This window comes from Rhinichthys klamathensis, unplaced genomic scaffold (assembly GCF_029890125.1).
Source record: "Rhinichthys klamathensis goyatoka isolate OS25496 unplaced genomic scaffold, OSU_Roscu_1.1 h1tg000262l_1, whole genome shotgun sequence".
In the NCBI taxonomy this organism is placed as follows: domain Eukaryota; kingdom Metazoa; phylum Chordata; class Actinopteri; order Cypriniformes; family Leuciscidae; genus Rhinichthys; species Rhinichthys klamathensis.
In genome coordinates, this window is record NW_026606783.1 from 771,788 (window position 1) to 798,708 (window position 26,921).

The window sequence follows — 26,921 nt, forward strand, 5'->3', positions numbered from 1 at the left end:
TTTTTTAAACTCACAGTTATGAAATTATTCAATGAAGTGTGTCAATAATACACAACACCACGCATTAAATAGCTCAAGTTTACTATTGTGATAGCCATACACTGTATGGGAGTCGTATATAAAAAGTGTGTAGAAGGTCAGAGTCACACATTAACTCTTGCAGGCAGTGGCAGTACAGGGGGAAAAATTATTTATAAAATAGCTTCTGCTTCACATGTGACGAGGTTTATCTACTGTGAATAGGTGTCATGATCTTTACAAAAACTAAAGACCTTTTTTTCTCCCAGTCAGGAAAGCACACCGCTATGACTTCATTGCTACTGTTCATTACAGATTATTTACAATTGTGCGAGATGGGTCCCTATAAACTATAGGTATGACTGCAATAGTCTGTTCAAGACAGGAGAAACTATAACAAAAGGGAATAAACACTTAGGCAGCTAGTAGTTTTAAAACCCTTTATGCATGATCTTTATATTCTCTATTCTGTGGTGGTCTCCTCAGTTTGCACAGCCTCCTGAACTGCTTCCTGGACGTAGACTATGAACTGGGATGCGTCTTCACCCTGAGTGTACACTGTAACAGTTTTAATGCCCTCCATATCATCTGAGGACACCACTAGATGGTGCTCTTCTCCCAGGCCCACTGTGGCCTGCTGAAGTGCATCCTGGATCATCATGGCATGATTGGTCTGTGGCTCCTCCTCCTCCATCTAGGATGATGGGACAGAACATTGTTATCATTAAATGATCTGCTTTCATGAAGAGTCCAGTTTTCTCTCATTGAGACTGAGAAAAGCTACTAGAGAATGAAAACACGCCATAACTTTCTGAAATCAAAGTCCAAAAAGAGCATTTATTGAAAATGAAATGGCAAAAATGCCTGATGTCAATTTAACATGACTGTCCACCTTCACACGTCAATGATTCATACGGGATGATTAATTAAATACAATATTAGAAATTACCAGCTGAAGTCTATTTTTTACAAGGTCCCTGAACATTTTAGTCTGACTTTAAAGGTTTATTAGGTTTTATGCATTTCAGCATAAAAAAATTCTTGTAGCAAATATTAGACTGTTTAATTCTAAGGGTCAAAGAGAAAACTAAAAAAAATACAGTTTAGGTTGATCTTTAAAAAAAAAAAAAATTATGTAAACCTCAGGGAAAAAAATAAAACATGCACATTAACATTGAAAAGTTTGAAGCCGGTAAGATTTTTCAAATGTTTTTGAAAAAGACTTATGCTCACCAAGGTTGCATTCATTTGATAAAAAAAATGCTGTGAATTAGTAATATTGTGAAATATTATTCCAATTTAAAAGAACAGTTTGCTATTTGAATATATTTTCAAGTGTAATTTATTCCTGTGATGGTAAAGCTACATTTTCAGCATCATTACTCCAGTCTTCAGTGTCACATGATCCTTCAGAAATCATTCAAATATGATGATTTGGATTCTAATATGCTGATTTGGTCCTCAAGAAACATTTACTATTATCAATATTCACAATATTGTGCTGCTTAATATTTTTCTGGAAACTGATCCATTTTTTCAGGATGGTTTGATTAATAGAATGTTTAAAAGAACAACATTTATTTAAAATATCAATCTTTTGTAACAATAAATGACTTCACTGTCACTTTTGAAAAACTTAATGAGTCCTATAAAGTATTTTTAAAAATTGTTAAAAAAAAAACAATTGAACTGACCCCAAACTTTTGATCAGTTGCCTATTTTTTTGACCCCTTTAAATTCATACAGTATACATATCGCATAACACAATATTATAATGTTATAAGGTAGGGGCATTACTGTGTCCATAAAAGTGATACCAAGACAATAAACATTACAAATCTTAAGCAATAATCAACAATCATATGGCAGAGAGTGATATATTTGTGATCTCAATAAATTGATAGATGATATATCAATAAATCATCTCAATAAATAGTTTGGGAAAACGCTTGAATTTCACAACAGCAGCTCTGTCAGTACATGAATGTGCATATTAAACATACCTGCTCTACAACAGTAACTGTACCGGGAGCCATGGCAACCACTGAAGCCACAGTGCCATCATGATTCTCTGAGCCCAGTTCAATGATCTGCTGGAGGATGTTAACAGATGCCGGGTCTAGTCTGTCTCCCGCCGCCGCAGACACAACACCTGAACGCAAAAGTTGAGTTTAGAAATGAACTTTAAAGAAATGAAACCATTGTTCCAGAAATGAAGCAACAGTTTCTGACCATTATGTGTATTAAAGCGCAGATCCTGCAGAGCGGATACAGCAGTCTCAGTTCCTTGAGGATCCTCGGTCTCGGCTATATGAAGGTACTGCATGGCCGGCTCCTCTACTGACTCCACCACCTGAACGAACACACCGATAACATCCGAATCAAGTCCAGTGGCATTTCATTCGAATGCTAGGAATGTCATGAATTAAGGCAATTTAACAAGCATTCACCAGTTTATCAGTAAGAAACTGTATTATGAATGTCAGAGTCAAAGAATTTAAGTGGCTCGGCTCCAATAATTTGCCTTTTTTTGCTAAACTTTTAAATATGTATTTAATTATTATTCTGTCATCATTTACTCACCCACATGTAGTTCCACACCCATAATCTTCGAAACACAAATGAATATATTTTTAATGAAACCTGAGGTATATCTGTCCCTCCACTGATTTAATCCAAGTCTTCTGAAGAGATATGACTTATATGTGTTTTATATGATGAACAGATTTAATTTAGGCTTTTATTCACATATAAATACATACATAGAGCACATCACATAAGGCAAACACGGAAGATCGTGTGTGCGTTACGCGCTATGACAAATCTCATTGGTTCTTGTGCATCACACACACGTTAGAGCTTCATGTTTACCATATGTGGTGTGCTCTATGTATGTGTGTCGATCATTGTTTAGATTGTAAATAAAGGCCTAACTTAAACCTGTTCATCATATAAAGATCGGATCTATTCACAAGACTTGGATTAAATCGCTCGATTCATATGGATTCAATTTACGACGCCATTATAATCTTTTTGTATCTTCTAAGTTTTGGTTACCTAGACTTTCAATGGAGGGACAGAAACCTCTCAGGTTTCATTAAAAATAACTTAAAGGGATAGTTCACCCAAAAATGAAAATTCTGACCCTCAAGAAGATATTTTGAAGAATGTCCCCCCATATTTTTTTCATACTATGGAAGTCAATGAAGCCCATTAACTATTTGATTACCAACATTCTTCAAAATATCTTCTTTTGTGTTCAGCAGAAGAAAGAAATTCATACATGTTTGGAACAACTTGAAGGTGAGTAAATGATGACAGAATTTTTGGGTGAACCATCCCTTTAATTTGAGTTAATATGGGTTTGGTATGACTATGACATGCAGTTGAGTAAAATGATGACAGAATTTAAATTTGATTTTATTCATGATTAAATGTTATTGTACAGTACTGTGGGACTTCTATTGTTGTTTATGCATTTTATTAATAAATATGACTTCACTTTACTAAATTTAACATGTCATGTAATTGTAATGAAGACTCACCTCCCACTGATTCATACCCAGACTGTCAGCCTCCACCACTTTGAGGCCATGTTTGCTCTTCAGGTGTCTGTTCATTTCCCATTTAGTGCCATAAACATAATTGCACACAGGACATTTGACTCCACCTGACACACACACACACACACACACACTTTTTAATTATTGAAGCAGTTTGAGGCAATATTGTATGTCTAATAATAAGCAACAATGTATATCTTAGATAAGGTAATTTCTGATGAGGAAGGACTTGCCTTGCTCTGTGACAGTTTCAGAAGTGGACGCCCCCGTTCCAGCATTGACGTACTGTGCGTTGGGATGTTTCTTGTTATAGTGTCTTTTCAGTGAGCCTGAAATGTTGCACGAGTAGTGGCAGTGTGCACAACGGAAAGGCTGTGAAAGGCAAAACATTGTGGTTTGGTGATGGTTGTAGGACACATAACAACATAGAACAGAAATAGAAAGAAGCCTTTTGTGGTGTTACTTTGAAAGAGGCATGTTGCTCCATGTGACGAAGGAGATGCGGTCTCAGTGCAGCAGTGAAGTCACACTCAGTGCATCTGAACTGTTTTCCTACAAAATATTAAAAAATTAACATGCATTATTACAGAAATAATTAAAACAGCTGAGGTATAATGTAAGTTTCCTGCTCTCATTGTGCACGATTCATTGATGCATGAAAATGTTTACTTACGGTAGTATTAAATGAATAGTATATATTTTTTCTACTGAATATAAAGAGATGAGAGATAATAAAAACGTTTTTATAACTTTTTATAATAAATAATTTCCACAATGCGACAGCAAGGAGAAAAAACTCACTATACTGTATAGATAAAACACAAATAAACTATTCTTGAACATAAGTAAATTGCAAAGGAGGAGATGAATATTTGAATATTTATGTTTCAAAAAATTATGTTTATACACTTGAACAAAATAATTGAACAAAAGTGAAAGACATTTATAATGTAACAAAAGATTTCCATTTGAAATGCTATTCTTTTTAACTTTCTATTCATCAGAAAATATTTTGTTTACATAAAAAATATTAAGCAGCATAACAATATAAAATGTTTCTTGAGAACTAATTATTATATTAGAATTATTTCTGGAGGATCATGTGAAACTGAAGACTGGCTGCTGAAGACACAAAATTATAAGCATATTTGTTTTTTGTTTGTCACTGTCACAATACATTTTGTACACCTTGCAGTCCCCAGACCCTAGTTTAATAACCCCAAATTCGTCAGATTATGGAGGTTTTGTTGACTTTAACTAGATACACAAGTCAAAATAACATTGCATGCAGTCTTAAACACAAAGTAAGAGTCTCACCGTCTGCTGTGTGCATGAGCTTATGACTTTTCAGAGTGCATTTAGACTTGAACTTTTTTCCACAGAGGTCACAAAGATGCGTTTTCTCAGTACTGTGTCTGTTCATGTGAGCTTTGAGGTTGCTTTTACTTCTTGAGGCATAATCACATTGTGAACATTTGTATGGTTTCAATCCTAGAGACACAATCAAAACACAATCAGTACATTAAAGCAGTTCATTTAAGCACAGAAGTTCAACAATACATTAAGAAAAAGACATAAAACTTACCTTCATGAGCCCATATGTGCTGCTGAAGATCTGCCCCATTTCTTGTGAAGAAACAGTCACAGTATGGACATTTGGAAGCCCGTTTCCCTATCACTCCTTTCACATGTACACGTATTCCCAACGCTTCCGAGATGTAGTTCAACGACACGTCTATATAGTCACAGCACATCCGTTACTGTAATTCAGAGCTCTTGTGCGAGGCATTTCAGAGGGTTTGATTTGTGCTTACCTGGATGGTTGCTTTTGATATGAGCTCTAACTTTGTCCTCAGGAACAGACTCTTGACATACTGGACATGTAAAACTTCTTTTGACCTAAAAATGAGATACATGATTTGATAAAGAAGCCATTTCGCCAATATCACAAGAATAAACAGGTTACCAGAACTCACTATGTCCGAATGGGTTTTGAGATGAGCCTGAAGCTTGTATTTGTCAGGTGTACAATATTGGCATCCTTCAGAGGGACACTTCAGCAGGATGTCAGAATGTCTCTGGATGACATGTCGCTTCAGGCAGTTTTTAGTGATGGAGGAATAACTGCACTGAGAACAGTAATGGAGGTGCTCTCTTGTGTGCGTTCGCACATGTGTATTGTAGTGCACTTGATACCAGAAAAGCTTACCTGTTGAGGAAACATTCCAGAGAGTTATAGAACGTCTAGGGTTAGTGATATTATTTTTTAAAAAGAGCATGATATTAGATCTTCATACCGCAGTATTCACATTCAAGGTCTCCGTACACTTTCCGTATCCGTTCAAACACTTCCATGTTAAGCTGTCGTTTTTGCATCTGCTCTATAATCTGCTTGAAAGCAGATATTTCTTCTTGCTCTGAACTTAGCAGGTCCTCATCAGTGTTAGTTTGTGGAACAATCGCCTCTTCCTCGGTTTGAGGAAACGTATCCTTTGATGTTAGCTGCTCGGAGTGCATTTGTGCTTTTTCAGGTGTCAAAGGTGCGGTTTCTTGAGCAGGATTCTGCTCTTCGGTCACACTGCGCTCCATTTTAAGTGGATCATCTTGCAGTCTTTGTGTATTTATAACATCTTCACAGGCCATTTCTTGTGTTTGTTCTACAGCAGATGTGTCTGTGTCATTTATACTATTTGCAATGGGATTTCCGTCTTGTGAGTTTTGTACGAGAAGATCTGACTCGACCACTATATTATCAGAGCATTGAGTTTGAAGGTCCTCTTGAGCCATGCAACTAATTTCTGTGGTTAACAGCTCCTGGGCGTTGAGCTGCGACAGCTCTTCTGTGATCTTAAGCTCATCCTGATTCAACATGTCCTTCTGAATGTCATCACCTGGTTTGAGCAAGCAAAAGCTTGAGTTGATGGAGTCTGCAAAAGCGGAGGGCTCATCCGATTCCGGGTGGAACTCTCGGAGATGTGACCTCAGTCGCACAGAGCTGACAAATTTTTCCTGGCAAATGGCACAGACGTATATGAAGGGATGCTTCCGGATGTGGGCTTGCAAGGCTTGGAACTTGGTCGAGCCGTGATCACATAACTCGCAGCCGAAGGGTCTCTTGGTGCCATGGACCATCATGTGACGGTCGCGCTCAAGCTCGTTTTTGAACTTGCGGTTGCATATTTGACAGTTGTACAGAAGCTGTCTCTTGCCCTCCCTGGTCTGGAGGCTGTACTCTTCGTAGGAGTCCTGCACTTTCTTGTCGTTCATGTCGTGAGTCTCGCGGATGTGTTTAAGAAGGTTCTTCACATCCGAGTATTTCTTCTTGCAGAAGCGGCAGTGCTGCTTGATCTTCTTGTGCACTCGCTCCACGTGTACTTTGAGGTGGCCTTTACTGAGGCAATTAAACGAGCACAGCTCACAGTTGAATTTCTCCCCAGTGTGTTTCCGCATATGAACACTAAGATTGGCCTTTATAGCGCTGGCGTAGTCACACTGCGTGCACTTGAATGGTTTCTCATTGGTGTGGATTCTTAAGTGGGCCTGCAGTGAATGTTTGAACTTGAAGACTTTATTGCAGTATTCACAGGTGAAGATTTTAAGCTGCGTCTGTCCTAACCTGTGTCGACAGATATGATTTGTTAATAATAATGTACCAAATAATTCCACGAGATCAATACAACTGCAACAACTTTTCTACAGGAAGTTGCTTATTTTTCCATGACTTTTCCATAACTTCTTCAGTTGGTTATGATTACTGGTTAGGGATTTTAAAAATATAATTTTATAGAGGTAGATCAAATAAATAAATAAATAAAAATAGCTCATTTCAAGCTATTACATAAATAGAAAAATCTATATTTACTATAGAAATTTCCATGACTTTTATGGATTTTCTTCATTTCCATGGCTTCCCTAGGAAATTCCCTGATATTTCCACGTTTTCAAATGATGTCGCATGATGGTGAGACTGTTTGGTTGCTTCCAAAGTAACGCAATAACAGTATAATTACTATATTAGTATTCTGTCCGTTTGGTGCTTAAACAATTTTGCTAGATTGGTGAATCTAAAGTTAACATTTTAAATTTGAAAAAATAAACCTGTTTGATTTGAGGGGTGCTTCATAAGCAGCTTGCTGAATAGCATATTCCTGGTATCCCCTTTTCATTGCTGCCTCTTGGGAACCAGCAGCTTCATCGGTCTGGGTGGACGGTTCAACTGGAGCTGCTTCAATGGGAACTATCTTAGAGGCGCCTGCAATAAACCCAAACTTACAGTTAGTTTAAATCTTTCCCTCAACTATTAGACCACTTGACATCACATGCATATCTCACCAGGCATGGCCTCGTGACTAGTAAGGACCACACTAATAATAGGGTTTTTGTTGCCGCTTTGCGCTTCAGAGTCCTTTGCACTGGACACCTTATCTGTCCGCATCGCTCGAGCTTTCTTTGGTGTCCTCTCTTTGTCTTCCTCTCCATCACTGATTCTGTTTGCATCGGTATTATGACCTAGTCAATAAAGTTGACAGGTGAAACTTGTGGCATTTCAGAGTATTCCAATACAAAGAGTTCTAAGATTTTTAACATAAATGTGTACCGTTATACTCTTCTTCATCAGCAGCCTCTTTCAGTCCTACAAAACAAATGTGTTTGGAAATTTGCCGCCTGTTGCTGAACATGCGATTGCATTTCTTGCACTCCAGATCACTTCCATCCTCACTCTGCTCTTCAGTTACTGCCACTGGTGGAACGTCAGTGGGCTCTTTCTCCTGCTGACTGGATGCTTTTTCCAGGACATTTTCTGGTTGGGCTTTCTTAGTGGAGCCTTTTGGTCTACCACGCTTTCTTTTCACAACAACATCTGCGAGATAAAAAAAGACATTCTTATTTTCCAATGCTTTAATAATAACTTTCTTTTCACATTACATAAGACACTACAGTCGTAAACAAATTTCCCCGGTTTCACAGACAAGGCTTAAGCTAGTCCCAGACTAAAGTGCATGTTTGAGCTGTTTTAACTGAAAGCAACTTGCCATTGTTTTGTCTCAAGATGCACACCAGTAATGTTTTTTTCTAAGGCACGCTTATAAAAGCTACTTAAATGTCCTAATTGAACTAAGTTCTAATCCTGGCTTAATCTAAGCCCTGTTTGTGAAACCAGGCCATTATGAAATAAACTTTAAGCTTAAATCAGTCTAAATTGCAATTTCAAGCTTGAACCAATTTATAGTTCCAACGGCCTTTCTCTAATGGCCTAATTTTCAGTGTTTGGTTCTAATAATGCCCAGCACAGGTTCCCGGCACCTGTGATTTGTTTGTTCAAAGCTGCTTACCTGAACTCTGTGGCTCCTGAGTTGTTAATGGCTTGAGTGCTATAATGAAAGAATCAGGATCACCTCCTTCATTGGAGTGAGTCTCAATAACATGAGACAGAAGCAATGGTTTACTGGGAGAGAACAAGTTGCATATTTTGCACATGAAGACAGATGAACCATCTGTGAATACAAACACAGCTGGTTGAATTCTTCAGTCTGTATATTAAAGAATCTTGGATGCATGCAATTATCATTTTAGATATATTTTTTGTAGCTTTTTTGTTGTTGTTGTTAAAACAGTATCAGAAATATGTCTCTTGCACAAAGAAAATTTTGTTAGCTTTTAATTTCCACAGCACTAAGATTTATCATGTATCCTTGCAAAAGTACTACGCAGTTTATGGAAATTACAGAAGGCTCAAATAATTAATATGCAATATCTAATAATATTTTTTCCCAATTATTTGTTGTGTTTCCACCCTAATTCTCAAAAATTAATAATTTTGCTTTGAAATGATGGAGTTTTAAACAACCTTTCCTCACAGAATTGACTGGGGTAATAATGCACTAACATCAGGGAGACCTTTCAAAATAAGAGCGCTTAAATAAGTTGATTTTTATACTCTTTCAAATCAGGAATTTATTCATTAACACTTATATTTATAATTGTTGATTAGTATTTGCAATTTAGTATCAGTTCATTACAGTGTTGTTCAAATATCTGCAATAGTTATCTTTCACAAGATGCAATAAATGTCATGTAACAATACATTTGATGTACCCGTTACTAAACTGCATATCAAGACTTATTTTCAATAGCAAATAAGTGTCGTGTAGAGTTAAATTTTTCCAAAAGGGAACCAATAACATTCCCTGGCATCTCATTTTTGTAAACACGAGACCAGTTTCGTGTTTTTCTCTTAGACACTGGTACCAGTTTTCATTTAAAAAAAGATGATGTTTAAGTGCAGTGAGCTGGAAATGGTGTCATTTCAACAACGACCGGTAAAACACAGCAGACTTAAAACTTAATTTCCGTATAAAGCATCCTTTGGCAAAAGTTTTTGCTCGTTTAAGTCACTAGTTTTACCTAATTTATTTGTTTCCTTATCGAATCATCGGAAGGAGCCGTTTCCTCGGAACGCAGTTAGCATAATAATGATATTTTTGCTTACCTGCTTGTACTGGGTCCATTCTTTTTAAATCAGTAAAAGGTAAAAATCACGCGAAAATGATTTTGACCTTGGTTTTTATTACTAGAGTGCAATTTAAATGTATTCATTATACTTAAATTACTTCTGCAGAGGTTTCTGTCGAATCTGCGATAACAAATATGGCGGATGGATCTTCGTCTTCAAGCACAAAAAAAAAGTATCCATGAAGAAGCGCGCGCCACCTGCTGTCTGGAGTTCATTTGATCACTACTGTGTACTTGTAATCAGTAATTCAGACATTTTTAAATATAAGAGTTAAACCTTGATGATGATGAACAATGACAATGAGGTGCTAACACTGTAAAGACCACTGAATACGATTGTGTATAGCAGCCACAGATCAGTGATAGAAACTCGACACCTCAACCTGAGAATTAATTAAATCACTAATAATTAATATTATTAATTAACAGCATAATAATAAACATGAAATAGAGTTGAATGCGTTTATTTGGGTAAAACTATATTCATAATAAAGTACAACAGAGGGATCAAAGATACATATTTTTACTTTTATCACAGCCTCAGCCTCCTTTCAGCATTCATGTTGCACAATTAAGTAAAGTATATTCCAACACGATCACAGAGTTGCTCCAGTCAGTCACAGCAAACACCCTCCTCCCAGCCTCGTTTACAGAATACAGCTGAGTGTAGGATGTTTACAACGACTATACAGGAAAATTACGACACAAAACATCAATAGATCCAGATGGCACATCATAAAAAAAAATAATTAACATGGTGTGTTAATTTTTTCATTGTTGTTAAGTTATAATTCAGTTGTAACATTTAGGACGCAGTATTGTTTGATTACACACACACACACACACACACACACACCACTGATTCCAGAACAAGACGAAAGAACTGGACGATGGCAGCAAACATCCAACTGAAAGCTTGTTTTACGGATACGCACAGCTTCCAGTCGGGGATGTTTACAGGCACGAACAACCAGTTAAAAGCATATACAATAAAAAAATAACGTGATGCAAATAAATACAATTAATTCGGGAATGCAAATTACACCAATCTACGAAATCCATGGAAATGTATTCTGCAATAAAAAACTGTATGTGGTGATTTTGCTGCCCTCTACAGTCCTCATGAGAAATGAAAATACAGCAAAAGCCGAGTTGAAAGTTAAAGGTCCTCTCTCCTTCACGTCAATGACAAAGGGACCGCGATGAGGATGAAGACCTTGCAGATCTGAACAGTTTCACGGTCTAATCACAGACCGTGATGAAATTTGATGAAAACAAATCTCAAACATGTTCGAGTCGATATAGGTCATTTTTCCACCTTTAAAATAAGTTATTATCGACAAACAACAACAACAACAACAACTGGAAGTACAGTCTCTACATATCAGCATCACCATAAATAACAGCCATATACGAGCCGAGTACAAAATTAAAAACACTCGTATTTGTAGACTGACATTGGTTCAACCTTGTTTCTTTGTTTGGGAATAAGAAAATCGGTGATTTTTAAGCCAGTATCGGCTACAATATACCGTACAAAAAGAGTTACAATAATAAGAAGAACTTGCACCAAGTAAGCCTGTGTTGCTACCAAGTTGAGTGAAGAGGAAGCAAGCAGACAAGCCGTAGCTGCACTGCATTTTACCCTCGCAAAAGCGATCTAAAGAGCCAGCAAGGCGTTTTGCTTGTGTCTAATACAGCACAGATAGTTAGCAAAAGTCATTCTGCTTCGAAACGGAACAACACAGCATGGCTAACTAACGGTAGCTATGCTCTACAGCTTTGCTCCAATTTACAGACAAAACTAGCATTGACTGTCCTTCCCGCCGCAGCAGTACCTCTGTTCAATTTAGACAAAGCACCGCCGTTCAAGCGATAACGCGATTAAACCACAGTTTATTACTAAGAAATTTCCTACGGCTTTTGCTGCAAAAAAACCTTTAGTCTCCGCCATTCCGAGCCTGTTTCCTTCCGTCTCTGGCTTGTCTTTAGTTTGACCTTTAGTTACCCGACACTAATATTGACGTAATTGTCATGGTAACAGGATCCCGCCTTCTACGTGCCGCCGTGTGCGTCCATGGAAGTTGCTGATGATGGAGGGAAAAAACCATGGATGACAAGGAATCTCATGTCATTGTGATTAAAGATTAATGGTTTAATGCCACGAAAACATTGTGGAATAAGAAGACATTGAGATACAAACTTTTTATCACCCACATTTTGGACAAATAACTGCTCAAATAAAGATTAAAACTTTTATTGTAAGTTCACACTTTACAGTTGCTTTTATGCTCCTGTTTGTATTAAATTATACACACATACAACGTTAAAGGTCAAAGAAAGTCACATTCATACGCTTTGCTACCATACATTTTACATAATGGTCAATACATTCTCCATTCATCTCAGTATGACCCTGTACTTTCACATATGTAAAATAAGCTGACGTTATTGTTTTGATAGAGTGTGATGATCACAGGCTCACTCCTATATAGTCACTGCAAGCCATAGATATACATTATCTCAAGCCCATTCCTTTCTTCGCCTGTGTGTGTTCCGGAATTAACTATTAGCACTGGAACAGGAGATATTGCTAATTAACACCAATGCTATAAATAGAGTTTTGTAGGCAAAAGAAAAAGACCTGCGATCACAGCAGTGTGGATGTGTGATTCACTCACTTATATCAAGCATCTGTTTCAGCATATCTTTACTTGTTTTTCACTGAATGTAATTGTGTCTGTCTCATGCAGGCAGCTCCAAAGCACCTTCTTCCTCTCCATCCCCTCGGTTGGCACGAATCTCCATGAGCGTACGGGCAAATTTGCTCCAGTCGTCTGTATGTGACATGGCCAACTGCTAAAATAGAGATACAACCAACTTCTGCATCACATCTTCACAGTAGAACAGAATTAGTGACTTGAAATTTGCACATTGTTTGATCTGTCTGTGTATTTGGCTATGAGTGCAAATATTTATAATTCATCCAAATTTTAGAGAATGACTTGTTCTTGTACTCATGATGTAGGTGTTATTACCTCTCCCACATCATAGATCCAAACACGGCCCTCTGAATCACCCACTGCCACCTCTCTGCCCCCCGTTGCCCATCTGACCCGGTTCAGGGCACATCCTCCCTCCACAGTCACACTTGCCGACGGCACCTGGTACACACAGAAAACTTGTTTTGGAATGTAAACTTAATAATATTGTGTGGAAACACAATGTATCTAATTTAGTTCGAAGCAGACAATTATGAAGTAAAGGCAATTTGCATGCAAATATGATGAGGTAGAATGCCCCCATTCCAGCTGAACAGTTTCGAGGTTAATTTTTAATACAGTAGTCAACATTTGAAGTGGATCCAAAAAGTTAATCAAAGTTGTCCTAAGACAAGAATGGGTATTGTTCAAAATGTATGTATAACTTTGCAGAAAGGTTTGATCCACTTCAAATGTTGACTACTGTGGATAGTAGTGATCTGTGAATTTATTTTTTTGTTGATTTGCTTATTTTGCTGATTTGATTTGTAGATACAATAATTCATTAAAATTTGTTCAATAACAGATATTGTTTTTCTTTTATTTTGAAGTAAAAATCAACCCATACGTATATAATTTATAGAATTATATAGTGTAATTCAAATGTATCTTTCTGACTGGAATTCTGCTATTTGATTTGCCATTTTTCAACTAAATGATCAAATTGCATTTATAATTGCATGAAATCAAATTACATTAACAATACCATTCAAAAGTTTGAGTTCAGTATGATTTATTTTTTAAAAGAAAGGAATAATTATATTCAAAAGTTACATTAAGACTTTTACATCGTTACAAAAAATACTATTCCAAATAATAATTCTATTCTTTTGAACTTTATATTCATCAAAGAATCTTACAAAAATTATCAGGTTTCCACAAACAAACACATTAAGCAGTGCTAGTAAAAAATGTTTCCTAAGCAGTATATTCGATTTCTCAAGGCTCATGTGGCTGCTGAAAATTCAGCTTTGCCATCAGAGGAATAAACTATATTAAAGGGATAGTTCACCCAAAAATGAAAATTAGCCCATGATTTACTCGCCCTCAAGCCATCCTAGGTGTATATGACATTCTTCTTTCAGACGAATACGATCAGAGTTATATTAAAAAATGTCCTGAATCGGAGCTTTATGATGGCAGTGATTGGCCGTTTCTGTTTTGAAGTCCATAAAAGTGCATCCATCCATAATACGAACGAAGCGATTAGTTTAATATTCATATTTAACACGTTACAAAGTAAAAATCTAGCTTCCGGCCAAAAGGCCATACGCTCTACTTACGCCTTAAGCACAACTTACGCAACTTGTGAGGTAGTGTAGTGCGTCATGGCGTAGCGGAAATATCAGCAGTACGTCGCATTGCGCGCATAAGTTGCGCTTTAGACTTAAGTGGAATCTGTATGTTCGTTTGGGCGGAAGCTTTTTCTTAATAAAGTTTTAAATATGGATATTTTTCTCACGCAAACGCATTGCTTCACTTCACTTCAGAAGGCCTTTATTAAAGTGTAAATTGCAGGTTAAATTTTTCACGAAGATAATGCAATGTGCTTACTAAACATAAAGATAAGAACCGCCCACAATTGTTTTTTTATACCAAAATGCTGCATATAATATGAAAAGTTGGTACGTTTTACAGTGGTTTTAAGCACGCCCCCTCCCTTCCACTAGGCTGGGCGTGACTAGGCCTGTCTATGCCACTGGGCGTGCTAGGCTTGGCCTGTCTATGCCTGGTCTATGCTCCAAGCCTAGAGTTACCGTTAGTCTAAACGGCAAGTAGGCTAGCAGTTATATTGGAGACCTAGCTAGCAAAAATGGTTAACTATTGTGTTTGTGCGGGATGCACGAATACATCAAAAACGGGGGAGAGGCTCCACAAGGACAAACGACTGATTCGTGCCTGTAATTGTTAGCATACCCGAGGTAGATCTTGGGTATGCAAGCCCGACCCTACCCGAGCACGTTGTGTCCGAGCCCAGCCTAACTTCAAATACTTTAAAGTTAGCCTACGTGTCGCCACCATACACATCAGCATAAATGCTCCTGATAAATTATTTGTTATTAAAGCATTAACACACAAACCACACTGTTATAACATAAAAACAAGCAGGCTAACTTACAGTCATGCATGGTTTGGCATGACTGCGCGCAAAGTGCGCTCCCATAATAATTCCTAAAAAGCTGACATCAGTTCATTGCGATCTCACACATCTCTGTATTATCAATGAATCTTTCATAATATCTACACTTTGTTTGTTATAATTCGAGAATTTGCCAGCATACAGAATTCATCACTGAACAAAAAGTCCGTTTTGAGCGGTGAGGGAAGTCGTAAATGCTTCTGATTGGCCATTGCGTTCCTAGAAATCAACACATATGTCTATGATTGGCTACGTCGCTCAACGCTGCAAACATGTTATAAATAGAAACTCTGGCCTGTAAATCGTTTCTATTTTGTTTTAGTTGTTCTTGTTGCTTTTCTGCAACAGATGAATAAAAATGTATTAGTTTTTATGTTTTATTCATAGATATTTCTAGTTTGCGGGAGTCCCGTGAATCGTTTTATTCTCCCTCAACCCGCACACACAGAGTGAGTGCATTACCGCCCGCGTTCCCTCTTATGACGTCATCACCCAGTTACTGTAAAAAACATGCTACCTTTGAAGAAACCCCAATAAATGTTATTTTAACGCATTTTAAGACAGACATTTTTAAATATATATATACATTGAGCACTTTATACATTAATTGGTTGTGGTGGTTAACCTGCAATTTACACTTTAACCCCCCGGAGCCGTGTGGATTGCTTTTATTATGGATGGATGCACTTTTATAGACTTCGAAACAGAAACAGCCATTCACTGCCATTATAAAGCTTGGAAGAGCCAGGACATTTTTTAATATAACTCCGATTGTATTTGTCTGAAAGAAGAAAGCCATATACACCTAGGATGACTTGAGGGTGAGTCAATTATGGGCTAATTTTCATTTTTGGGTGAACTATCCTTTTAAATTAGTAAATAGTTATTTTAAATTGTAAATAATATAAAAAATGTTACTGTATTTTTTTTATCAAATACATGCAGCCAAAAATACTCTATTTAAAAAATCTTACCTCAAACTTATGAGCATACATAGAATATTTAATTTAGTATTTTACATTAATGATACAAAAAACCTGATGACATCTGGGATAAGTTCACCCCAGGTTTACCTTGGGGTTTTTGCCCCAAGAAGGAAGTCCTCTTACACTAATATTAATTAATGTATGTAATGAATTTTCTTAATATAACAGAAGACAGAATGACTGAGTAAATAATGTAATGACCTCTGTGTAGTTGTTGAGATTCCAAAGGTCCAGACGACCATTGCCATCAACTGTAGCAAAGAGCGCTGGATGAACTGGAGACCACATGACATCATACACATAGTCTGCATTGTCTTCAAAAGAATAGAGGGGCTTGTTATGCTGTCAGAGAGACGAAATAGTTATATTTATAAAATGCTAAATAATCAAAATACATATAGAGCAGCACAAGTTCCAAAACAACTCTTACTTTGGTTGACCACAGTTTGACAGTCCAGTCAAATGAGGAAGTGGTAAAGAGATGGGAGAAGTCAACTGGACCCACAGAGTTATGGCAGCTGATTCCAGTCACAGGTCCCTGATGCCCATCGAACATTTCACCAATACCAGCCTTACTGCATGGGACAAGTTAAACAAGTTCAAGGTAATCGTTGTTTTTCATAAAGTGTTTTTAATATTCACAGACATTGTTTAAAAAAACAGTTGACCCATATATGAAAAGTCTGCTATTAAATCAGAAGGTAAAGCAAGACAACACTTAGATTATTAGGCCATCCAAGCGTAAAAAGAGTTTTAAATCATACTGAGTGTGCAGGTGTATAATATGTTCTGTTGTCACAGGAACCACCAACCTTCCATGGCGGGATGCTGTGTAAACGGTGCCCTCCTCACTTCCTACCACATAGTTATTCACGTCGCTTGCAGGAAAGGCCATGCAAGTGACTGCCACAGGCTTTGACTTGTTGTAGATCAGCTCCATACTTTCCTGTGAGCAACAATAGACATGTAATTGTTCGAAATCAATCTAAAATGGCAATAATTTTCCATTTGTCTAAATGTGTAATATCTGGACACCTGAGGCTGTGAGAGCATGTCCAGACTCCAGGAGCACATCTTGCCATCTGTGGAAACTGTGATCAGGTTGTTGGCATTTTGTGTTCCGACCACATTCACACAGTATACAGGATGCTGCAATAAATTGGTAAGATAACATGGAAAGAGTCATAAAATCCATAATATATGAAACAGGTTTGACATCTATATTATTTTAAGGAGAGGAAATGATTAGAATATTTTTCTAAAACAAATAAGGGATTGTTTTGCCACATAATGAAAAAAACCCGTAATTCTTATCAGATGCGTTTTGCAATTTACAATAACAGAAGGTTTCTCAGGAATATCTTGGGGTTGAGTTTCTGGGTCACCTCATTGACCTGGCAAACTTGGTGTTTTCAGCTCACATTATTAACTATTAAACTACCATCAGACTGAATTAGGTTACATGTTTTTCAGCACAAAGAAGGCATTTCATATATATTAAGTATTATATTATACTATATGACATTATAATATAATATAATATTTAAATATACTATTTTGGGGTAACTAAGATTTTTTTTTAAAGAAATTGATACTTTTATTCAGGAAGGATGGATTAAATTAATCAAAAGTGACAGTAAAGACATTTCTAATCTAATGTTACAAAATATTAATATTTTAAATAAATGCTGTTCTTTTTCTATTCTGACAATGCATCACGGTTTCCACAAAAATATATACCAGCTGTTTTCAACATTGATAATACCAAGAAATGTTTCTTGAGTACTGAATCAGCATATTAGAATGATTTCTGAAGGATCATGTGACACTGAAGACTGGAGTAATGGATAATAAATAAAATTTAAATAAATAAAATACTAAAATATATTAAAATAGAAAATAGTTATTTAAAATTGTAATAATATTTTCACATTATTACAGTTTTTACTGTATATTTGATCAAATAAATGCAGACCACAGGATCATGAATGGTATTGTATATATATGTCTATTTTAAAACATAATTGGTGCTCTTACAGTGTGTGCAGTTGCAGACAGAGGCGTCCTTTGCACTGGGGTCCTCCTGTGACTTCGATTGTCCCACAGTGCTATCTGTCCTGAATAAGTCCCTCCGATCACTAGGTTAGGATGAAACTGAGCAAAGCCGACTGACATCACTGAGGACTACAGGGGGAAGCCATAAAATGCATTAGTAATTACTTGTGCCGATTTTAAACTTCCTTTGCTACGTTTTATGTTTTGGCATAGAGGACGTCAGCTTGCCCTCCATCAAGGTCGATTGGCACAAAGGGAGCATACAGGGAATAAACTGAACAATGAGAGTTCATTTATCAGTTACATCAGAGCAAACACAGAATGATGTGCATTAATGACGCAGACAGCATCTGAAAGTTGAGCTCTATTGTTTGTGTATATTAGAAATTCAATTTCGATTCAGGCCTTTTCATTAAAAGTTGATTGATCACACACATGCTCAATATATATAAATATTTTTTTTATTAAAGTATATTGAAATGCAGCCGAAAGGAACAACTTTCGGGTATTAAAGGTTTTTAATTGGGAGCAACAGGAATTCAAACCTGACAGTGGAATATGTACTCGGGGGTCATCTTCTTAAACTTCATATTCCAGACCAGCACAACTCCATCTGGCTCATGAGGCGCATCCTCATTACTGTTGTATGAGGCCACTAGCAATTCAGGATACTGCAAAAAGTATACTGGGAGCGTTATTTGTGACTAACACATTTGCATTAGGCATTGCTTATATTAATGCAATTTTAGAGTTAACTAATGTTCTTATTAATAAAGTACCTGTGGTGACCAATCCAGGGAAGTGACGACTCGATGTTTAGACCAATGCTCATCATAGAAATGTCGATTAAAAGACAAGTTTGATCCGGCTTGCATGTCCCTGATAACAAAACAAACCTTTGCATTTTGGTACAACCATCCAAGACAATTTACAGTAAGTTTCCCAGGAGTCACTTGAAGTTGAGTGCAACTCTTCAGTTTCTGGGTCACCTCATTAAACCTGATTTCAAACCATTAAACCACCATCATCCTACATTAGGTTAAATAGACCTTTCTGGTACCATCTAATGAATGACTTTTCTCTAATCATTTGGGAATCTGTGCATGTTTGACTGTTATATAAGCCTCCGCTCTGACCCTTCTTTGTCCTCCATATCTCGCCCACTGTAGTCAAAGAAAATGTCCGTATCCTCGGCCAGCACTCGCTCCACTACACGGATGCTTCGGTCGAAGAAAAACAGGAAATCCTCTGAATGAACAATCTGCTCTTTCTCCTCGTTGGTGAGTTCTCTAGGATGAACTAAGACACATATGCATACAGGTCTGTATGATGTCACACTTCTTATAAATGTATTACTTTCTTTTTTAAAACTGTGATTGTTCTTGCCTTCTTCATCTTTCTGAAGCTTCTCCTCCTCTAGCTGCTGTGGCACCGGCTCAGATTTGGGCACTGACAGCTCCTCACCCTCCTCCTCTGTGGAAAATTGACATTTTTGGAAACACTGTAAGTGATGAGATGAGTGTAATGGCATTTGTTTTGTGGGCAAAGCCATTATATTTAGTTTAATTTGTATGGATATCCATCCATATTATAACGTAGGAATAAAAACAGCTCTTTACCCTCAGGCTGATCAGATGCGACAGGCGTCTGTGTCTCTTTAGAGTATGACACCAGTTCTTTTGGTATGAAATCAATCTGAACAATTTTTGATGCTCCTAGCCTTTGCATCTTGCACCTAAGAAATCAAGCCAAAACGAGAACATTTTAAAGTTGTTTTTTTTTTTTTTTTTGCCTTGAACTACTTGAAAGTATCCTACTAAAGTCTTAAATCCCATTCACACCAAGGACGATAACTATAAAGATAACGATAATAATATAGTTCTAAAAATCATATTGAAAGGAACAATATCGTTGGAATCACTTTCAGAACGATTGTATCCAGCTGATGAACCATAAAAACATTGACAGCCAATCAGAATCCATCCTGCTGTAACGAGCTCGAGCATTTAAAGTGACAGACAAGCACGCGCTTCGAACAAACAGTATGATATCGCTGGTGTGGACGCTAATGCAGTTATCTTTATAGTTATCATTCTTGGTGTGAATGGGCCTTTAAGGTACGATAACAGTAATGCAATTTTGTGTGCAAAAAAGTTCCATTGTCAATAGTGTAGCTATGTATGAAGCACTCCTCATTTCCAAGCAGCATTCTGTTGGTCAGAGGAGCAAATTCACATGACCAACTTGAACACGAACAAAATCTGTGGTGAACTTTTTCACCCGTTTGAGCTCCCAATTGAGCAGTTTCCTATTTCTCCCACTAAATTTCGCTGCGCAATGGTAAATGTGACGGCATCTTTAGAATTTATTCTACATTTCTCTGTTGAGACTGCATGTTTCCTATATCAAATCTGAGGTGGCAGTCTCACCCATGAACAGAATCTGCAAGAAGCTGAAGAGCTAAGGGGTCGGTGTCCCATTGCAACGTCCTAGAGAGATCAGAAGAATACATCATATAATAGTTAGCAGGGATAAGACCAAGAGCATGCATGATTAGGTCCTGCAGCTTCACCAGCAGTGCAAAACCCTCTTCATGCACGATTACATGAAATAACATACTGTCTTTTGAACTGAAATCCCATATAGACTTTGGCAACATACTCTTGAACAGCTACAACAGAACCACATCCACTGATGGGTGATGCGTCAACAAATGCTAGGACCTAACAATGACAACATCAACACTTCTCCTTCCTTACCGATATCTGATGTCCCCATCAAAGATGTAGGGAAAAGGAAAAACATCAGACTTAGTCTTAAGGGAAATGCAAAACAAAACAATAATATAAAATAAGTAGTCAAAAAAAAAATCAATAGCCAAAATATTTTGACGTAAGAAATAATGCAAAACTTCCCTGAAATAAATCAAATCAAAAGTCCTTCAAATAATTGATAATTTTCTTATAAAATATTTAATTTCTCCTAATCAACCATAATATAGTAAATCTGTCTGATGTCTTGATAAGAATATATTAGCAAAATATAGATATATAAATTAAACTGCAATCAGTCTCACATCCTTTAAACCAGGAATTTTCAAAGCTTTTGATGCCAAGGACCCCCAAATATGATGATCACATTAAAATATGAAATCGGTTAAATATACAATATTTATATAAAAAAAGCTACTTGTACTGTATGAGAGAAAAAAACATGATATGCAAAATTAAATAACTAGCTTTTAGGTTACTATACTGAAAAAAATATATATATATCTGACTAATTGTATTGGTGTATTTGTTACCCATTATTAGAATATTTTTAAATGTATAAACCTAAAGAGAAATTGACAATGAATATATATTTTTTTAATATATATTTCCAGTAAGCTTTGATCATTCTAAAAATAAATACATTCACATATAAGGAAATATATAAAAGTATTTCAAAATGGTTTAAAGGTTGAGATACAGTCTGGTGCGCAAACAATCACTCGTGCAGATTTCATACCTTCCCACAGTCCCTCCATCTATGGACTCTTGACTTCCAATTTCACTGGCCGGGCTCACTGATTGCGAAGAGGGAGACATAGGGGTTGGGACTAAATAATGAAAATAACAGGTATCCCATGTTAAAAGCTGCAGTGGCTGCACTGATGGCCAGCAGTGGCAGACACAGGCAAATCAAAATGAACAGAATGGATTGAAATGGTCAAATCAAAGAGAAAAAAAAATCCAAAAGGAAAAACAACAGGAGAGATTGTCAAGCGAATTTCATTTCTCTCTAAAACGTTAGAATTTTGATATTATTGAATCACCTCATCTTCAGATTTATAATGATTACAATTTTACATGGAATATCACCTTATAAATCTATTTATTGATTGTGCCACAGTGAAGTCTAGTTCAAATAGCCATCGTGTAAAAGACAGGAGTTTAATAAACTGATTAAGTACTGATGAAACTTCTTTATATTCATCTAATAAAAAAGTAATTGTTTTGGAGATGAATTCATGACCTAACTCATTGATAAATACCACAAAATCTGATTTACATCTAGCAAAAATTCTAGTGAGGACACATTCCATTCCTGCAAAGAAGATAAAAAAAATAATAATAATTTTTAGACCTCAAATACAGGCCAAAGCAACATGCCCTTTATCAATAAAACAGCACAAATCAGTCCAAAATGAGCCATACCCTTGAGAGAAAGAAGCGTGCTTTATTGTATTGAGTGACACTTGTAGTGTACTTCAAATAAAAGTATAACAAAAAAAAACTGTACTTGCAGATAACATATTAATGAAATAAAGGTCACTTAACCTGTTAACCTGCAACCCCATTTTTGAAAAATCCCCAGATATGGCATTCCCAAACTGAAACAGATACAGTTCATGAACCCTTTGTACTAAAAGCACAAGTAAGATCTCATTTGAAAGCTGACACCTGGAAGTTTATTGTAAATGTAGAATTAATTATTGTCATAATGAAAAAAAATAGTTATAAATAGCTTCAAAGTTTTGTAAAGTTATTATACATTTATTTTTATGAAACCTATTCATGAAAATAAAATTGAAGTTGGCATTGTAGCAATCTAGAAATGCACTGCAGCTAAAGCCACATGTCTGGCCATGTTATATTTAAAATCTGAAGATGATAAGTCTAAAACTCTGTATTTAGTTCAATGTTTTTCAAGATCATGTCATATGACTTTATTTTGATTAGACTGGGGTTTATTGTCATCTTATAAGCATCTATTCAGTCTATTGCCTCTATTGTTTTGTGATGCAAAAACAAGCCCCATTCAGTCTCAGTCTCCCCTGCACATATTCACACCTCTCCAGCCTGTTTATTGCTCTAAATATGCTTTTCTTTTGTCTGCATTATAATCACTAACGACTAGCAATTCACAATGTTTCAATCCCTCATTTCTTTTATAAAAGTTCTCACTTCACAGTGAAACTGTATCAAATGCCCTTTTTGAAAAACGAAACATTTCAGTAAGCATTCTTATTTAGAAAAAAAAAATCATAAAAATTACACCGAAGTTAGGTAGCAGGTGCTCAGTACTAGCTAGCATGTTAGCTTAGCACACCATCAATACACGACAATTTATGAGAATAAAACTATGTTTGTGCTCTAAACTTACTTTATAGCGCAAGTCGAGTGTTTTAAATAACTTTCTGTAATCTGATTTGGCTTCAGATAAAAAAATCAGATAGAAAATATATTATTTTATTGTATTCTGCACAATTTGAAAGTCTATCTCGATTAGCATTACATTATACATATAATCTATTATTATGAAAATACCTGACATGACTCGAAGAACACAGGTAAATCAAATATCATTGCAATCATGTTTATTGTCTTCAAAACATCTTTATCTGCACTTTACAGCGATCTCGGATAGCTTTGTTTATGTATCAGGACTTCCTGAATGTCACATGATTATGGCTCTTCTTCATGTGATCCATATATGGACTTTACTGTGCAACAGCGCCCCAGACTTCAGTATGAATGGATAACTCAGTACATCAGAGAATACAGCGCTCAAAATGATTACATCGACGCATTTGGGTATAAATTCAATAAATATTATTCCTGTCTATAGAAATCTGATGTAAACCTATGATAATCTATCAATATTTCTCCAAATCTGCACATGTTTGAGCTAAAAGCCCTGAGGGACGTTGTTTTGTGAATCGCTGTCATGACGATCGCACGGGAGTTTTTTTCTGAATGAGACCGGCTGACGCTCATAATTCATATTAAAGGTAACGACTCATTTTTTAATTTCATAACTCCTGACACAAATTAAGACATAACTGTCACTATAAGTTTCTCAGAATACAATAGTGGTCAAATACTGAAACTTGAGTCTTATATCGTTTTAATGATGTATAGTTTGTCAAGTTAATAACATTAAATATTTAACTATTTAAAAAAAAAACGCTTCAGAGCGCCCACGCACTGGTGACGGTTAACAGGTTAAGTGTATTGTACTTAAAGAAAGTACACTTTCATGATTGTTTTAACACACTTAAGTACACTTAAAGTGCACTTATGCTTTAAAGTACACTTATTTTGATGTGTTGATAAGTACTTTACTATAAATGTAACTGTAGTGTGTTATTCGATATTTCGTTTAAAGTTAATACATTTAATATGTACTAAATTGCAACCTTACAAACAGGTTACATTACAAATCATTACAAACAGGGCTGGAAATGGGGAGACTCAAGGGGAGAATAGAGTTCCAGTTCAAAATGTAGTTCAAAAAGATTTCCATCTTTTATCCACACAATAGCCTCCAAACGCTATGCAAATTTCATACATAAATATAGTGGGATTTTATACATCTATGGTTTAAAAATATAAAATATGTTCCCGAATATAGTCCCCCAGTGAATCTTGACCAATTCCAACACTGATTACAAATGTGTAATTACAAATATATTAATATATATAAATTGCAATGAAGTAGATTTTAGATTACTAAAAAATGCTTGGCAGTACATTTTAAACGTGTTACAAAGACAATAGAAGTAATCATGAAATTACATATAAAAGTAAAAGTCATATACTTAAGTGGGTAAAAAAAAAAAAAACTCTAACGTTCTGCTAATTGCATTTAATATAAATTATAACTATAATATATTTTTATTTGATTGCAATTAACATGCAATTCAGAGTCCAAAAACATACTCTTTTAAAAAGTATAGTGTGCTAGTATAGTGTACTTCTTTTTCACAAGGGTAGGGCGATATAGCTCTAAAGGCTGCTGAGTGAAAAAAAAAAACTATTTTGCATTATAAAGACTCCTGATGATTCCTTTTATCATTTCATTCAAGCAAGTGCCATGCACATTGACAAAGATGTATCTCACACACATTATGTACATGCACAGACAGCTCTATGTTCTGTATCATATACCTAGAGGTGGTTCTGGTGAAATTCCAATGCTCTGTAGGAGAGCCTCTGTCTCTCTTCTCTTCCTGTCTAGGTCTGAGTCTTCTGACACGTTTTCAGTCCTCTGAAGCATCTCAGACTGCATCACAGAACAAATATTTGCAGGTGATAAAATGATAAATGGTATATACAACAAAAAAAGCACTTACATCTTTCTTCTTTCTCTCTTCCTCCTTTCTTTTCTTCTCCTCTCGAATCTGGGCCAAGCGCTGCTTTTTGCGCTCAAGCTCAGCTTTTAGGTCACTTCTTTCAGCCATCGTTGTGTTGTTCAATCTATGTATAGTATGAACAGTTTTAGTTTAAATTGTAGTATTCATGCATTCATGTTGCCATGCTTCAAAATACATCAACAATGTCACAAACTTTCCACGAAGAGGGACACATTAGAGGCTATCCAGGGAATGTGCTTTGGTTTTAAAATTTTGTGAAGGTCTGTTCAGTCTACATTATGCATTTGGCTGAATTTCAGTAGATGAAGTTATACATCCAGCTTCATTTGGTTGTTTACAGAGAAGACCAGCCTGTGTAAAAGCCCATTAGTCTAATGGACACAGACACAGTCCAAGCTTAAATACTGTGACTGCAACTGAATTAATACAGAATACATCAAACAATGAAACTGCAATAAATGATCAAATAAGCAAATAAATGCAAACTGAAATATAAAATATAATGTATAAAATCTCTTGGGTGAATCTCCTGTAGGTAGTAATAATAAATAGCGTTGTGGATGAAAAAACAACATTATAATACATTGCATACTAACCTAATATTCTGCAAAGAAAAATGACGTGACTGGTTCATAAATGCACTTGACTGACAAGAATGATAACAGAAGACACGTAACAGCGAATTAAAGTAAAAACACAATCCACAATGCATTAATGCACTCCGCAACAAAGCCTCTTGTAGGCTATATTATATTTCAATGTAATAATTCAACTATACCGCCTTTATGTCGATCCAACCAGGGCAAAGTCTGCTGCGCTCTCTCGCGTAAATGCAGAAATAACAGGCTAAATCTACAAATGAGCATCAACCGCTAAATGAAAACACAAAGCATCACCAGTTTACCTCAGTCTCATCAGCACCCAAAGCCGGAAGTGCTCAATTCTGATACGTCATAAACGCCTCCCAGCAACAGCGGGCAGCGCTTGAAGATCATGGTTGTTTTAAAACTTAGTGAGCTGCCTACCTAGACAACGTTCAAATGCGTCTATGGTGCCAAAAAATAGTCTAGCTGGGCGGCTTTTTCAGTAAAGTAGCGTTGATTTTTTTTTCTCAGCAAGGATGCATTAAATTGACGTTTACAATGTTGCAAAAGATTTTAGTCCAAATAAATTATGTTTTATTGAACTTTATACTAATAAAAGAAGCCTGAAAAAAGTATTAATATCATAGTTTCCACAACTGTACTGTATTTTTGTCGAATAAATGCAAGCTGGTTAAGCATAAGGGACTTACCCACCCCAAATAGTGTTTTACCAACTCAATGCTCAGTAAAACATAAATTAAATATTAAAACATAACATTCATTAAATTATCTGGAACAGACAGAGTCCTGTCTACACAAAGATGTATCCATGTTTACACAGAAAATGATATAAAAGTAAATAAATACTCTTAGAAATGGT

General features: G+C 36.1%; 2 protein-coding genes across 9 annotated transcripts; both read right to left on the reverse strand.

Annotated features, from left to right (window-relative positions):
* Nucleotides 1–64: 64 nt before the first annotated feature.
* LOC130101809 (zinc finger protein ZFAT-like) lies at nucleotides 65–10,420 on the reverse strand. Its single transcript, XM_056267659.1, has 16 exons — nucleotides 10,072–10,420; nucleotides 8,915–9,076; nucleotides 8,179–8,442; nucleotides 7,914–8,090; nucleotides 7,680–7,833; nucleotides 5,879–7,197; nucleotides 5,558–5,790; nucleotides 5,396–5,480; nucleotides 5,167–5,316; nucleotides 4,899–5,072; nucleotides 4,045–4,133; nucleotides 3,815–3,953; nucleotides 3,564–3,688; nucleotides 2,251–2,371; nucleotides 2,022–2,170; nucleotides 65–712 (listed from the first exon to the last, which is right to left on the reverse strand). Exons 1-16 carry the CDS (start codon nucleotides 10,088–10,090, stop codon nucleotides 482–484), a joined length of 3,591 nt encoding a protein of 1,196 aa, XP_056123634.1. The 5' UTR covers nucleotides 10,091–10,420; the 3' UTR covers nucleotides 65–481.
* A 1,915-nt stretch (nucleotides 10,421–12,335) lies between these two features.
* On the reverse strand, nucleotides 12,336–26,445 carry dync1i1 (dynein, cytoplasmic 1, intermediate chain 1). Of its 8 annotated transcripts, none has more exons than XM_056267767.1 (16): nucleotides 26,362–26,445; nucleotides 25,437–25,560; nucleotides 25,252–25,366; nucleotides 21,827–21,968; nucleotides 20,746–20,805; nucleotides 19,936–20,051; nucleotides 19,453–19,789; nucleotides 19,096–19,195; nucleotides 18,862–18,987; nucleotides 18,299–18,445; nucleotides 17,297–17,410; nucleotides 17,074–17,207; nucleotides 16,692–16,836; nucleotides 16,463–16,603; nucleotides 13,133–13,258; nucleotides 12,336–12,953 (listed from the first exon to the last, which is right to left on the reverse strand). In XM_056267767.1, the coding sequence occupies exons 1-16, from the start codon at nucleotides 26,370–26,372 to the stop codon at nucleotides 12,840–12,842; spliced, it is 2,052 nt and encodes a 683-aa protein (XP_056123742.1). In that variant the 5' UTR covers nucleotides 26,373–26,445; the 3' UTR covers nucleotides 12,336–12,839. The 8 variants fall into 8 exon arrangements, with proteins under 8 accessions (XP_056123742.1, XP_056123744.1, XP_056123745.1 ...); XM_056267769.1 differs by lacking the exon at nucleotides 26,362–26,445 and adding an exon at nucleotides 26,236–26,355; XM_056267770.1 differs by lacking the exon at nucleotides 26,362–26,445 and adding an exon at nucleotides 26,054–26,074 and having other exon boundaries at nucleotides 21,827–21,884.
* Between the last annotated feature and the right edge of the window lie 476 nt (nucleotides 26,446–26,921).

Excerpts from the sequence above, each read along its gene's own strand:
- LOC130101809 (XM_056267659.1), bottom strand. Across the intron at positions 7,198-7,679 it reads GCACCCCTCAAATCAAACAG|GTTAGGACAGACGCAGCTTA; the intron begins GTTTATTTTTTC and ends CTGTCGACACAG. Across the intron at positions 3,689-3,814 it reads TGAAACTGTCACAGAGCAAG|GTGGAGTCAAATGTCCTGTG; the intron begins GCAAGTCCTTCC and ends TGTGTGTGTCAG.
- dync1i1 (XM_056267767.1), bottom strand. Across the intron at positions 21,969-25,251 it reads TTCACCAGAACCACCTCTAG|TGCAGCCACTGCAGCTTTTA; the intron begins GTATATGATACA and ends GCTGGCCATCAG. Across the intron at positions 20,052-20,745 it reads CTTGCAGATTCTGTTCATGG|GTGCAAGATGCAAAGGCTAG; the intron begins GTGAGACTGCCA and ends TTGATTTCTTAG.